Source organism: Mastigoproctus giganteus, chromosome 3 (genome assembly GCF_048544385.1).
Source record: "Mastigoproctus giganteus isolate SK-2022 chromosome 3, ASM4854438v1, whole genome shotgun sequence".
Taxonomy (NCBI): domain Eukaryota; kingdom Metazoa; phylum Arthropoda; class Arachnida; order Uropygi; family Thelyphonidae; genus Mastigoproctus; species Mastigoproctus giganteus.
Window position 1 is genome coordinate 211,989,009 of NC_143577.1, and position 13,652 is coordinate 212,002,660.

The 13,652-nt window shown below is 37.5% G+C and overlaps 1 protein-coding gene across 1 annotated transcript in view; it reads left to right on the top strand.

Annotated features, from left to right (window-relative positions):
• The first annotated feature begins 6,141 nt into the window (after positions 1-6,141).
• Positions 6,142-13,652, top strand: part of Rsph9 (Radial spoke head protein 9) — a 31,340-nt gene continuing 23,829 nt past the window's right edge. Inside the window, exons 1-2 of the mRNA XM_090370283.1 lie at positions 6,142-6,365; positions 11,836-11,986. Of these exons, the coding sequence (XP_090226409.1) occupies positions 6,142-6,365; positions 11,836-11,986 (375 nt within the window). The remainder of the gene's footprint in view (positions 6,366-11,835; positions 11,987-13,652) is intronic.

The window sequence follows — 13,652 nt, forward strand, 5'->3', positions numbered from 1 at the left end:
AAAACTGCATTTTTCAACAGGACTCAGCACCACACAGAAAAATTTGTAAGTTTTATGCTATTTGGATTTAATGATGAGTTTGTCTTCTTGTCTCACATGGCTTAAAACATACTTACACCAATGTTTTCTCTCCTTTTTCTCCCTTACGGTGCAGTCATACCTCAGAAATACTGGCATTACACTGTTGCACTGGCCTGGCAACAGTGTAGATTTGAACCCTATTGAAAATTGCTGGTACATAATGTAGTCTAAAATTGCTCAGAAGAAGCCAACAAGTAAGATTCAGCTGCAGGAGAGCATTGTAAGGATGTGGTACCAGAAAATTGGGCAACCGTATATTCAGAAGTTGATTAACTCTATGACAAATCGTTGCAAGGCTGTAATTGCAGCTCGAGGAGAAACAACAAAATACTGAGGACTTATTTTGCTGATTTATAGTACATAATACTACTGTATTACGTTAACTTGTCATTTCAGTTTATTTACGTAAATGCAGTAGAATGATGTTTGGTTGTTATGATTGCCATTTGCATGATTTCTCATATTTCCATTAATTGCGCATTTTACCCTTTGGGAAGATATTAATGGCAATTAGGTTTATCAGGTGGAGTCTTTCTATTGGATTTCATTCACAGAGATGTATACCCCATCTAACAAATGCATTTCGAACATTTCTGAAACCCACAATGCAGCGCAAAACACATTATTTGCAAAATTCGCAAGTGATGTAGTTTTTTTGTCCGCCACTGTAAGTTTCAAAGAGAGAAGTCAAAGTGGTCCAAGAGATTAGTGGAGTTGGGAGAACGATAGAAGCAACAGATGAATTTGACAGAATGTGGTAAAGAGATTTTAGGACAGAAAAGATCGAAAAGAGGAGATACCAAATTACTAAGTCTTTTAATGCTAAGTTAATATTAAAATGGACATATGCACAAGTACTACCTTTGAAGCAAAAGGAATCATACAGCGAATAATTTGGTCAACTGAGATGAGCAGTGGTTGAATCAACCGATAACTGGGATTCTGTAACAAAAAGCATATGGGGTTTGACATTTGCTACACACTTGACCTTCTGTAGCTGAGTGGGCAGGAGCGGGAGTGCAGTAGCACACGCTCTTTGAGTAGACCGGAGTTCAAGCCCCTGACTGCTGAATACAGTCGATCTGCCAACCCGCACTGGACCAGTGTGGCAGATTATGGCCCATTTCCCTCAGCATGAAAAAAAAAAAAGTTGAAAAGGCTTCCATCCTGATAATGGCTGCACTTTACTTTTTTACTTTTTGACCTTCCATTCTGACGCACAGTTCCCCTTAAATTCTTGTTTTCTTTTTTGGAGTACCCATTTTTGCAGCTCGTTTCTTCAATTTTGGTCTTCATTCTCCATTCATTTTCTACTCTGTATAATTTTGAGATAGATTAATTTTTTCTTGAAACTTTCAAATTTTCAGTGTTCTGAAAACTCTTGGTAGCTTGGTCATATTTAGAAAGACCTAGAATATTCTAGAAGCACAATGGTGGTCAAAATTAAGGAAAATGTGGTTTTGTATGTACCATTTGAGTTTCCACCTTTTTAAAATTTCTGAAGCAGAGATGATAGCCAGGGAGAGGGCCAGTGATAGCATCGTCTTGAATTTTTTTACGTAAATGCACTTTTTTGAAATTACTTTGTATCTGAAATTCATTTGTTAAGTGTTATTTATTAAGAAAAAATAATAATAGTGTAAGGACTTTTGTGATTGTTAGTTAATTGTATAGATTTGTAATTTTGTATAGATTAGTAAATTGTATAGATTTGCAATTTGTAATTTTGGACCTTATCAATACCATGCGTTTGGAGTAACTGAATTTGAAACAGGTAGGAAATTGGTGGAATACAGTCCCCATAAACTTTATTTTGCTTATTAATTTTCAGTAAAAAAAAAAAAAAGAAAATTTTTCGTTTCATGATTGTTTATCATAACTTTGTTATTGCGAGTTCAAATTTTCTCCTTTTTTATATGCTTATTAGTACACTGGTGTGCAAAACTTAAGGACCAACACTATTTCTAAAGGTTACAACCACAAAATCTTTACTTAAGGTACTCTTTACTGATGAGATTAGATTCAGTCTCAGCAGCGATTCTGGACGTCAGCTAATCTGGCGAGAGGTTGGCACACAGTATTACCCCGAAACATCACTGAAAGGGATCGATATGGCGATCGAGGTGTTCTCATCTGGGAAGGTGTTATCTTGGATGGACGGACACAACTAGTGATACTGGAAGGCGGTACTGTAACCAGTGCACGCTACTTTACTGAGTTAATGCTTCCTCATGTGCGTTTGTTCCGAGGTGCCATTTGCCCCGAGCTCGTGTTTATGGATGATAACGGAACACACCCCATCGCACTGCAGCTTTTGATATGCTTTTGGAAAGTGTGGACGTTTTCGTGTGGATTGGCCTGCCCGTTCTATCGATCTAAATCCCATCGAACAGATATGGAACGCTCTGGAGAGACGCCTAGCGCCGTCCACACCTATCAGAAAATGTTCACCAGCTGAAGATGGCGCTGACAGAGGAATGGACAATGTTACCGCAAAAACTTATCAACAACATTATTCTAAGTATGGACAGGCGGTGCAAAGCCTGCATCGATATTAGGCGTGGCCATATCTCCTACTGAGGACCACCTCTTTCCTTTGTTCCATCTTTGGCAGTGATTCATCTGTATCATGAAGGCCAGTGCTATGTTGCCATTTTTGAATAAAGTCCCTCTGTACCGTTTTGTTTCTGTTGTTGTGTCAGTGTTGTTTCCTTCATCATTTCTGTTCCTCACGAGGTTCCTTTGGTATGCTTTTCCCATATCCAGGTCACTCCTATGAGAAGGTACAGGTGAAAACTTGACTGGTCCTTAAATTTTGCACACCATTGTATTAAGAAGTTGAATATCTGCAATTTTTCATTTAAGTACTATGCAGTATGCAATGCTTTGTTTCAAGTGCCTGTAACTAAATTAACTAAAAACAAACAAACAAATAAATAAAACCTTTCAGATGTTTCAGTACTTAGTAAAGGTTTCAAACTTCGATCTAACTATATAATCACTAAATTAATTACTTCTTTGCCTTATCTCCGCCAGCTTCAACTTACATAGTCAAGGCATTTTGGTAGAGGGTTGGAATATTCTCCACTTCAAATCCGGAATTGGTTGTTTTATGGTTTTAGGCGAATGAGCAGTTTAGATCATACTGCACCATACATAAATTATGTTTGTTAATGGCGCGTGTTCTGTGGTCGATTATCTGGATGATAAACCCGAGTTTCAGAGAGAAAAACCATGATAACTTCGCCTGAGACCTACTAACTTAGCCATGTTGTGAAAAAGGCCCATAAAAATTCCTCGCATTATTGACAGCATTCGAACTCGGATCATTTCACAAGTATGGGGAGGATGGTGATTATACAAACTGAGCTATCCACGAGGGCCCAAATCCGAAGCCAAGATCGCTTAACATATTGAATATGGAAAATAAACGACATTCGGTATTTAGAGGGATAAAATTGAATAATAATAATTAATATTATTACATAAAGGAAATTAAGAATTTGTTTAATAATTTAACAAATGGAATTACAGTTATATTATAACATTAATTAATAATTTATTTAAATATGATGTAAACTGCAAAATTAAATAAAAATTAAATGACTTGAAAAGAGTCGTTTCACGCACGTGATGATTTACAACACTCGTGAGTCCAATTTTTGTGAATGTCCGTTACAGGAACCCATTCTAAAAACTAGAACCTTCTGGGGACACATAATTTCTGGGGAGAGGTAGTGAATTCGGGGGACTTGTTAGCCAGGGACATCTGGTAATCCTATTTTAGGCACCTCAGTATTATTGAAATGTTAAGGGAATCTTTACAACAATTATTTATAACAAAACTAACTAGATTTCAGAATGTCCTGACATTTATAAATAAATGAGCAATTTTTGCTTTTGATAATATCAGTTACGTCAGTGTTCCTGACGTAATTGATATCAAAAATTCTCGCCCACACAAACCAAAAAAAAAAAAAAAAAGAGATTAAGTTGACCCCCGTATCGTCTTTTGTAAAACCTAGAACAGAATAATTCTGTTGCTGGAACCTTTGGAAATAAATATCAATAATTTTCTTGGCAAAATGCATTTACTATGAAGTTATGCGAGCTCCTCTGGTGGTCATACTTTTGCTCTTATTTTTATCAGCAGCAAACGAAATATTATCGTTAAAAAAATGGTAGTTTTTTGATGCTGAGGGCACTGTTTGGTTTCATTAAAAAAAATGAAATTATAGCATCGTCAGCATTCTAACGGTATGACACACGAGCCTACTTAGCTTTAAACGGGTTGTCTCTCTTTATCTGTTTCCAGTTTTTATTTTGCTTTAGTAAGTAAATAAAATAAGTACATCTTGTTTATATATATAAACTGCAACTTAATATAAATTTAATTAATGCGTGAAAAATTTTGTGTATTCATAAATTAATACTCTAATAAATTAATAAATAATCAGTACTACAACCTGATCGAAACTGCACTTTGCTATTAGTAAATGTTATAAAAAAAGAATAGGCTTATTTGTTGTTGAGTGACCATACGTCATACAGGCTGTCATTTTCATCTCCTGTCCAGCTCAAAATACAGCATCCAAATTTTGTCTAGCAAAGGTGATAATTTATTTTTTTAAAAAAATTGAGAAATATTTTTAAAATTTTTTCTACCTAAAGGTCAAAGGCGTTTTTATGAACGTTTTAACTCATAGTAACTTGTAAACTTTGTGATGTAATCCAGATGGTAAAGTGATTTTTTCTCTGAAGTTATTGTGGAAACATCGTATTCATTTAATATAACAGTGACAACCTTTTATAGCGCGAGAGCTAATTGAAACAAAATGAAATTCCACGACAGTGTTATTATTATGCAAGGTGAAACCCTTGTTTTATTTATATTTTCATTAAGCATTAGTTGTATTATTGGTAATGCAACGTAAAATTGTCTAATAATATTTTTATAGGAATATCATAACTATTCGTCGACTTTAATATATTTTTTTGCTTCTTGTTCATGAAATTAGATGGAGGGCTACGTTTTACTCATCACTCATTTAATGTGATATACTCGACGTCGAGGATTAGGAGATATGGAGTAATAGGTCAGTATATATTTGGACCTGCCCTTGGTAGAACACAGATGTTATGTCACGTTATAGTGTTAATATTGAGCAAAGATGTTATGTAAAAAATTCATGCAGCCCACAGCTATATTTCATGTTTAATGTTTCGTTTTATACACTGATTAAAATGTTTTTTAGAAAGACTTTTTTTTTCGGACCCCCGAGTTTTTCCTCCAACAAACCGAAAAAAATTCACCCAGTTTATGAATTATATAATACACATGTGTGGATGAGTTTGTTATCAGGTAATCCTAATATGACAATATTATTTTTTATTATTTCTTTTTTTTTTTGTACTGCTGCATTTTAATGTGTAGAAATAATTATATTTCTTTTTTGTGCACTATTTATTTATTATTATTATTTTTGGCTTTTCAATTCACTGTTCACTAAATTGAACACTAAATGAATCATCAGGAGACCAGACGTCTCTTAAAGATCCGATCTTGGTATTTAGGGTTTTGTAAGGTTTGATTGAACTAGATAATGGAGATATCATTTTACTTTCGCAACTGGCACAAATTAGGAAACAAGTACATAAATTAAGAAAGATAGTTGTTAACTGAAAATAAGAATATTTTCTTTCAACCAAAGGGTTATTAATTGTTGGAAAAGCTTTTCCCTGAATCTTATAGAACTCGGAATCTTGTATAATTTTAAGTAGGGTTCGGACAGATACCTCGATAAAATCAGGTGACACGTTTTTTATTTATTTATACTATGGTTTTTGTCTTAGGGTATTGCTAAATATGCCTTGCTCCTTTGGGCATTCTGCCTTTATATTAGTAAAATAAAAATAAATAATTTGTTTTATTTTATTTTCTATTTCAACATTTCAGTTGGTGAAAAAGTTAGACCTACACTTTTATGAATTATCGAATTTATGCAATTTTACAGATTGCTATAGTTTATTTTACAGATTTCAACAGAAATCAAATTTACAATGAATCTTGAAGAACTCCGAGTGGGTATCGAATACGCATCAAGTGGCTGCCAATTAAATTTAGAAGAGAAACTCTTCCTACAGTCTTCGTTGCCTGTGCTGAAAGAAGAAAATCACTTCTTATCTGTATGTTTCTGGGGGAAAATTCTGGGACTTAAGCAAAATTATTATATTGCACAAGGATTTGGAAAAGATTATATTCGAAACAAAGTATCATTCTATAGGTAAGGTATAGCCCGTTATTGTCTGTCTCTATTGTGAATTTAAATTATACATATTATTTTATAATGATGATGGAATATTAATTTTCTGCCTCCATTTTTAGCTGTCTTCAGTAATGTTAGGTCCACCGCATAATGATCCTGTTGTATGAACACCGATGGTACTTATTTTTAATCAAGTACTTCTCTTAACTGTTTATTCTACGAGGGGCATTCAAAAAATAAGTTACATCTACCGCCATCTCTTGGTATAATTGCGCAACAAATGTGGCCCCTGCGCGGAATGGAGTTCATATCGTGCGCCCCCTGGTAGGTGAGTTTCGTTGACGTAGCGGTAACAGTTGTGTAGGAGCAAGCGTTCATAATGGCACGTCAGCTAGAATGTTACTCCAAGTTCGAGGTATGCGGAATAGTACGATTTTTGTGGGCGAAACGTCTGGATTGTTCTAAGATTCATCGTGAAATAACGGCGTGTGGAGAAAATGCAATATCGCGTCCAGCCATAGTGAAGTGGTGCCAGCAGTTTGAAAGTGGTCGCACAGAATTGACGGATGCTAATCGAAAAGGAAGGCCATCAACGTCGACCACTGTAGACAACGTGATGCAGGTTGGAGAAATGATTCGCAATAATCGAAGACTGACAGTCGCAGAAATGGTAAAGGAGTTGGATACTTCAATAGGCAGTGTTCATTCCATCGTCCCTGAATATCTTGACTATCTCAAATTGTGCGCACGATGGGTCCATCGTTCATATAGTGTGCATAGTATTAGGGTCAGGCACCCCCTGTGGTTTCCCACATCTGCGCCATATGTACACTATGAAGAAATACAGAACTACTGTAAATTCCAGAAAAGTGTTCTGTGTTGAATACGTAGTTTTGCATCGGGTTCTGTTGGGTGTCCTGGCATTTGGCCGCAGGGCCCCTGATGGAACCCCACGTTGCCCGCACACACCGCTAGGAGGTAGCCAGGCTGCCCATTATTCTCTGGCTAGTCTCTGCAGGGTCGCCTAAGCTTCCTGACAGAGACCAATGTAAAAAAAAAAAAAAAAAGAAGAGTTAGAGCGGGTGGGCTTTAGAGTCAAGAAAAGGGGGGGACAGCTAGAAATATGGGGGATGAGGAAGAAGGTATCCCCCAGGTACATCCATTAGGTGAAAGTAAGGGATGGAAGTGGGACAAAAGTTGCCGTGCAAGAGAGCACAAGCATGATCGCCATTTGGCAGAATCTTCTTGCTCTTCTCATTCAAGTCCAGTCGTAATGTCAATTTCAGTGGTGATGTCATCCGGTGATCTGTGTCTAAGTCAGTAGGGATATAAATAGGAATGGAGCTGTGGTTGTCCTATACTGGATCTTCTCAGATTTGGTGTTGGTGTAGTCTCATTTGCTGGTAGGCGTCTGCATTGATCCCAAAATATAGGTGGTTGTCTTCTCTTGGTTTTAACGATGATCGGAATAGTGACTCGTTCATTGACAGACGAACACAAAGGTCAACGTTTTTTGTCTTCTCTAGTCTTTCTTCAACGCTATTGTGTGGAAGGCCATGACTTCTTACGCCACATCATCACTGCTGATGAAACGTGGGTACATCATTTCACCCCAGAAATGAAGAGAGCATTTGTTGAATGGAGATACACAACATCGTCTGTGCGGAAAAAATTCAAAATTGCACCATCAGCAGGAAAGGTCATGGCCACTGCGTTTTTCGACTGTGAAGGAGTTTTTTACACGGAATTTATGGCAAAAGGCACAATTAATGCTGCCTTATACTGCCAAACATTACGGTTTTTGCCAACAGCCATGAAAAACAGGAGGCCTGCAAAGTTAAGCAGAGGTGTTGTTCTCATTCAGGATAATGTCAAGCCACACAATGCACGCACAACACGACACTTGCTCCAAAGTTTTGGATGGGAGGTATGGCAACATCCGCCCTACAGTTTCGAACTTTCGCCCTGTGACTATCATATCTTCTTCAAGCTGAAAGAACATCTAGGGGGGGGACAACAATATGCAAACGATGAGCAGGTGCAAACAGCAGTTCGACGGTGGCTGAATGACCAAGGAGTGTATTTCTATCATCAGGGTATCGAACGTTTAGTCACACGTTCTGAGAAGTGTTTACACCAACTCGGTGACTGGAAAAGTAGTGCAAGGAAGTGCATACTTCAATAAATGTCTCTTGGGCTACAATGGTCAAGCGTAACTTATTTTTTGAATTATCCTCGTAATTGGCTGTGTTTCATTTGAACGACCTTTATATATTGATCATAAAAATAGTATATTAAATTTTAACGCATATTTTAATCATTAAAATATATTTACATATTTTTAAGTATTTTTAAAATTATTTAGATGTTGGTTATTGTAGGGTTTTAGATTCATCAGCAACTTCAGCTATATTGCGCGCGTATATATTATGTCTGTAAATTGCGTGTATTCTGAGGTCTATTTGCTGTTTGCTGGACGAAAAAATCCGAGTTTACAGAAGGAAAAAAAACCATGATACACTTGCCCGAGACCGACTTACTCAGTCACGTCATGAAAAATACTTATAAAAATCCCTCTTGTCATTGACGGGATTCGAACTCAGGTCTTTTCTAACCTCTGTGGGGAGGACGTTGATTATACCAACCGTGCTTCCTACAAGAGTAATTTTAAGAGCCAACTTAAAAGTTCCTTCACTGCCCTGGTCCTTAGAAACACATATTTTTACCTCAAAATTTATTTCATATTGTAATTGAAATTTTGAAAATTTATGTGTTAATTTAACTTTCCCTATCAGTGTGCATATATATACAAGGTGTGGCAATAAACTTCCGGACTGGTGCTGTTGAGGTAATAGTAGTAGTAGTAGTGGCACGTGATGCAAGAAAGCAAGTGTATGAGCTTATGCAGCGTCAGCCAAAAAAAAAAAAAAAAAATCACACCATTCCCTCCAAATGCCTGTCCAGTTCCTCCTTAAATTTATTCAACCTATCAACTTCCACATCGGCAGATGGAAGTTTGTTCCAGCAATTAACCACCCGCTGGCTAAAGGCAAATTTCCGCACATCTTATTCTACATCTGCCTTTTCTTAATTTGAATTTATGTCCCCTTAGGTTCGTAATCTGAACAAGTGGAAGGATCCCATCAGAATTCAGCGTGCTCAACCCATTCAAGGCCTTATACACCTCAATCAGATCACCGCTCAGGTGCCTAGTCTTCAGCCACTGCAATTTGCAGAACTTAAGCCTCTCTTGGTAAGAGGATCCCTTCATTCCCCTCACCAATCTTGTTGCCCTTCTCTGTACACGCTCAAGTAAATCTACATCCTTCCTAAAATGAGGCCTCCAGACCTGTACGCAGTACTCAAGGCGTGGCCTGACCATTGCCTTATACAGAGGGACAATCACCTCCTTTTCCCTGCTAGCAAAATTCCTATATATCATTGACAAAACCCCATGATCTGCCCTGGCAGCCTGTCTGCATTGCTCAGAAAACTTCATATCTGACTGCACAATTACTCCCAGGTCTTTTTCATTTTCTACCGCCTTAAGTGTAGTACCACACAGTTGCTACTTTTCTCTCGGATTACTTCTACCCATATACAGTACTTTGCATTTGTCAAGGTTAAACTTCAGTTGCCATTTCTTAGCCCATCTGCCCAAATTATCTAGATCCTGTTGCAGTAGCACACTGCCATTACTGTCATTAACAACCCTGCCAACCTTTGTATCATCTGCAAACTTCGGCACTAAGCCTGATATACCTTCATCAATATCATTGATAAATACAGTATACAAAACAACAGTGGACCCAACATCGAACCCTGTGGGACTCCACTAATAACATTAGTCCACGAAGAGCAGCACCCATTGATTACCACCCTCTGTCTTCTCGCACTTAACCATCCTTTTATCCATTGTAGCAACTTACCCTTAATACCATTCTGCTCCAATTTGTACAATAGTCTTTCATGCGCAACAGTGTCAAAAGCTTTCCTGAAATCCAAATATATGATATCAAAATTATTTTTTGCATCCAGTTCCTTTGTAACCACATCATAATAACCAATCAAATTTGTCAGACAAGACTTTCCCTTAACAAACCCGAAAGTAATGTTCGATGACTCTGAAAATAAACGGAAGTGGTATGTTGTAATTCAAACTACCTCCAACAGATAATGGTACAGAGATTATCTAGTAGGCTGACAGGTTGCAAATAATCAGTGTCGTTAGTAGCGTTACCGTTCCGTGTCACGATTTTATCAAATTTCAAATTTGATATTAATATCAGATTTTGCTTTAAATTGGAAAAATCTGCAACAGAAACGTATGAAATGTTAAAATTGTTTATGGCGATGAAACGTTAAGTCATACACATATGTCTGAATGATATAAGCAGTTCAAAGATGGACGTGAGGAAGTGTTGCGATGACGCAAGAAGTATGCGTCCGTCAACCTCTAGAAATGAGGAGAGAGTTGTAACAATTCCAGAAATTGTTGCAAGAGATCATCGTTTGACCCTCAGAATGATGGATAATGCATTAGATATGATTATGGAGACGATATTCGTCACATTCTGCATGAAGATTTAGGGAAAAGGAAGGTCTGCAAGCAAACTTTATGCCGCACAGTCTCACGGATGAGCAGAAGCAATGAAGCAATGAAGCAATAATGGGAAGGCGTCATCCAGACTTGTGAAGACAATTCTAATTTCCTCGACTGTATTGTCAATGGAGAGTGGTGGTTGTTTCAGTACGATCCGCAGACGAAGTGTCAGAACATGGAGTGGACTTTAAAATCATCACCTAGGCGCAAAAACGTTTCGTTGTGCAGAAGTCCAGGATCAAGATGATGCTGATCATGTTTTTCAAGAAACAGGGTGTGAGTCACAATAAATCTGTACCTGAAGGGGAGGGTCATTGCTATGATCTATGTACAGGTGCATAAAAGACTACTGGAAGGCATTTCCTGGGTGAGGCCGCAGTTTCGAGAGAAAGGCATCTAATTCTTGTTGCATGACAATGTCCTACCCAATCCGCACTTTTTTGTGAAGACATTTTTGACGAAACATGGCATACTAAGATCAACCATCCACCCTACACTCCCAATCTACACCAGAAAACTTCTTCCTCTTTCCTCAGGTGACAACTGCCTTCAGTGGAAGATTTCAGGATGTTGAGTCTTTATGATTTGTGGAAAATAATCATCGTAACTGCCAGACTGAACATAATCTCTTTGAATGCCTTCACTGACTGTTTTCAGAAACTTTTATATCGGCGTAATAAGTGCATTCAATCAGGTGGTTATTACTTTGAATAAAAATAAAACCACTTTTGAGCTGCTTCACTTTGTGTTCTTTTTATTGCACCAATATGGGAACTGTATTGCCAAACTTCGTATACATGAAGTAGTTTAGAAATACACATTTCTATTTGCAATATAGAATACTGTCGTAAAATACTTTTTTCCCCTATTTTATTTTTTTCTTAGCCTAGATGCAAAATTGTGGCGTTTATTACTTCCAGCAGATGAAGAAATTGAGAAGTTAGTGCCATACATCACCATGCCTTTTAACGGTGACCCATTCGATGAACGTGAAGTTTTGGGAGTTGCTTGGAATGAAGAGGAAAAAGATCAAAATGTAATTATTTGATCACTAATTATATATTATTAATAATTAAGGCTAGAAATTAATTGACGTTCTTGCCTTTTCGTATACTTTCAATGTTTTCTTTGAAAGTACACGAAAAGGCAAGGATGTCCATTATACCACTGCCTCGCACTACGTTATACCACATCGACACTTGGTATGATGGATACATGAGTCCGCTACTGGAAGGACCAGAATATAGCAACACATAGCATGGATTCATGCTGTTTTCGCCATATTCTGATCTTCCCACCTCAGCAGGAACCAGGATTCGTCAGACCAGGTAACGTTTTTTCAATGCTCCGCTGTCTAGAGTTGGTGTTCCCCAACCCTTTGTAATCGTACTTCTTCTTTTTTTTTTTTTCTGATGGGAGTGGAACCCGGTTTGTTCGTCGGCTGCGACACCCCATCCATCACAAGGTACGAAGATTTGTGCGCGTCCTGAAATGGCCCTTTCTCTCTCACTTGTACAAGTTTGTGCTTTGACCGACTGTAGCCTTTCTCTTACTCTGCAAAAGTGTTGCCAGCCTCCGTTAGCCTGTCATCAATGAGTTGTTCCACTGAAAGGATCGCCGTTGGCTGGATATTAAACCAATCTCGGTATACCCAAGACATCTAAAAACAGTAGGGTTGAAGTTTCGAGATAGTCATACCAACGAATCTGGCGGTGACTACCACGCCACGTTTAAAGCAGGTAATTATTTCGTCTTGCCCATTCTCGCACTGAATTGCAACACACACAGCATTCCTGCATATCTTCCCACCTGCTTCAATGACAGCAATCCCAGTCATGGTACGAACTGGGATTGCTGTTATTGAAGAGGTACTTCATTTTATGAAAAGGATAGACGTACCTAATAAAGTGACCACTCAGTTTGTATTTTAACTAAATATCGAATTCCATGTAACTCATTACAACTATTTTGAAATATTTTCAAATAAGCAGAACTTCATTATTGAGCCGTTAGTCCATTTCGATAGAGGATTACATGGCATTTTCCTGAAAACTGGGGCGGGCCTTTCATCATGCAAACAATGAAACTGGTTTAAAATAAATGCAGTGTACAGACCTGATATACTGAAGTAGATTTTTTCTCAGTTGGCCTATTCTAAAATAGCTCTTGGGAAGTATTACTGCCGTTTATTTACAGTGGGTATCTCATCCTGACAGCTTTTCGGTGGTATTGCTATCTCATTAGAGATTGGACAAAAACCACAGGAATGCAAATCTGGTTGACAGTTAAAATACTGATTTGCTCAATTTGCTGCTTTCGTGTTGCCTTATAAGATTGATGAGATGACAAAATTGTTGAAACAGCTGTCAGCATGACTGTTTTACTTCAAATAATGCTTCCAAATTGGAAAATACCAAGACAATTGTTTGTCAGTGTGTAACAGATGAGAGATTGATGGCGTTATTTAAAAAAAAGTTTCGTAAATATTTTGTGAAAGACAAAACACTTGTTATTATCGTATTTCATAGATCCTAAGATGCCAGCCATTGTAAGACGCACCATTATTTTCAGTACCATTAACAAGGAAAAAATGAAACGCTAAAATAAATTGACAAAAAAAATTATTTCATCAGAGTCTAAAATTTCTTCGCATTCAGAGTCTGATTCTTCTGAATCACTTTTAGACTCAGAATCCGAGTTTT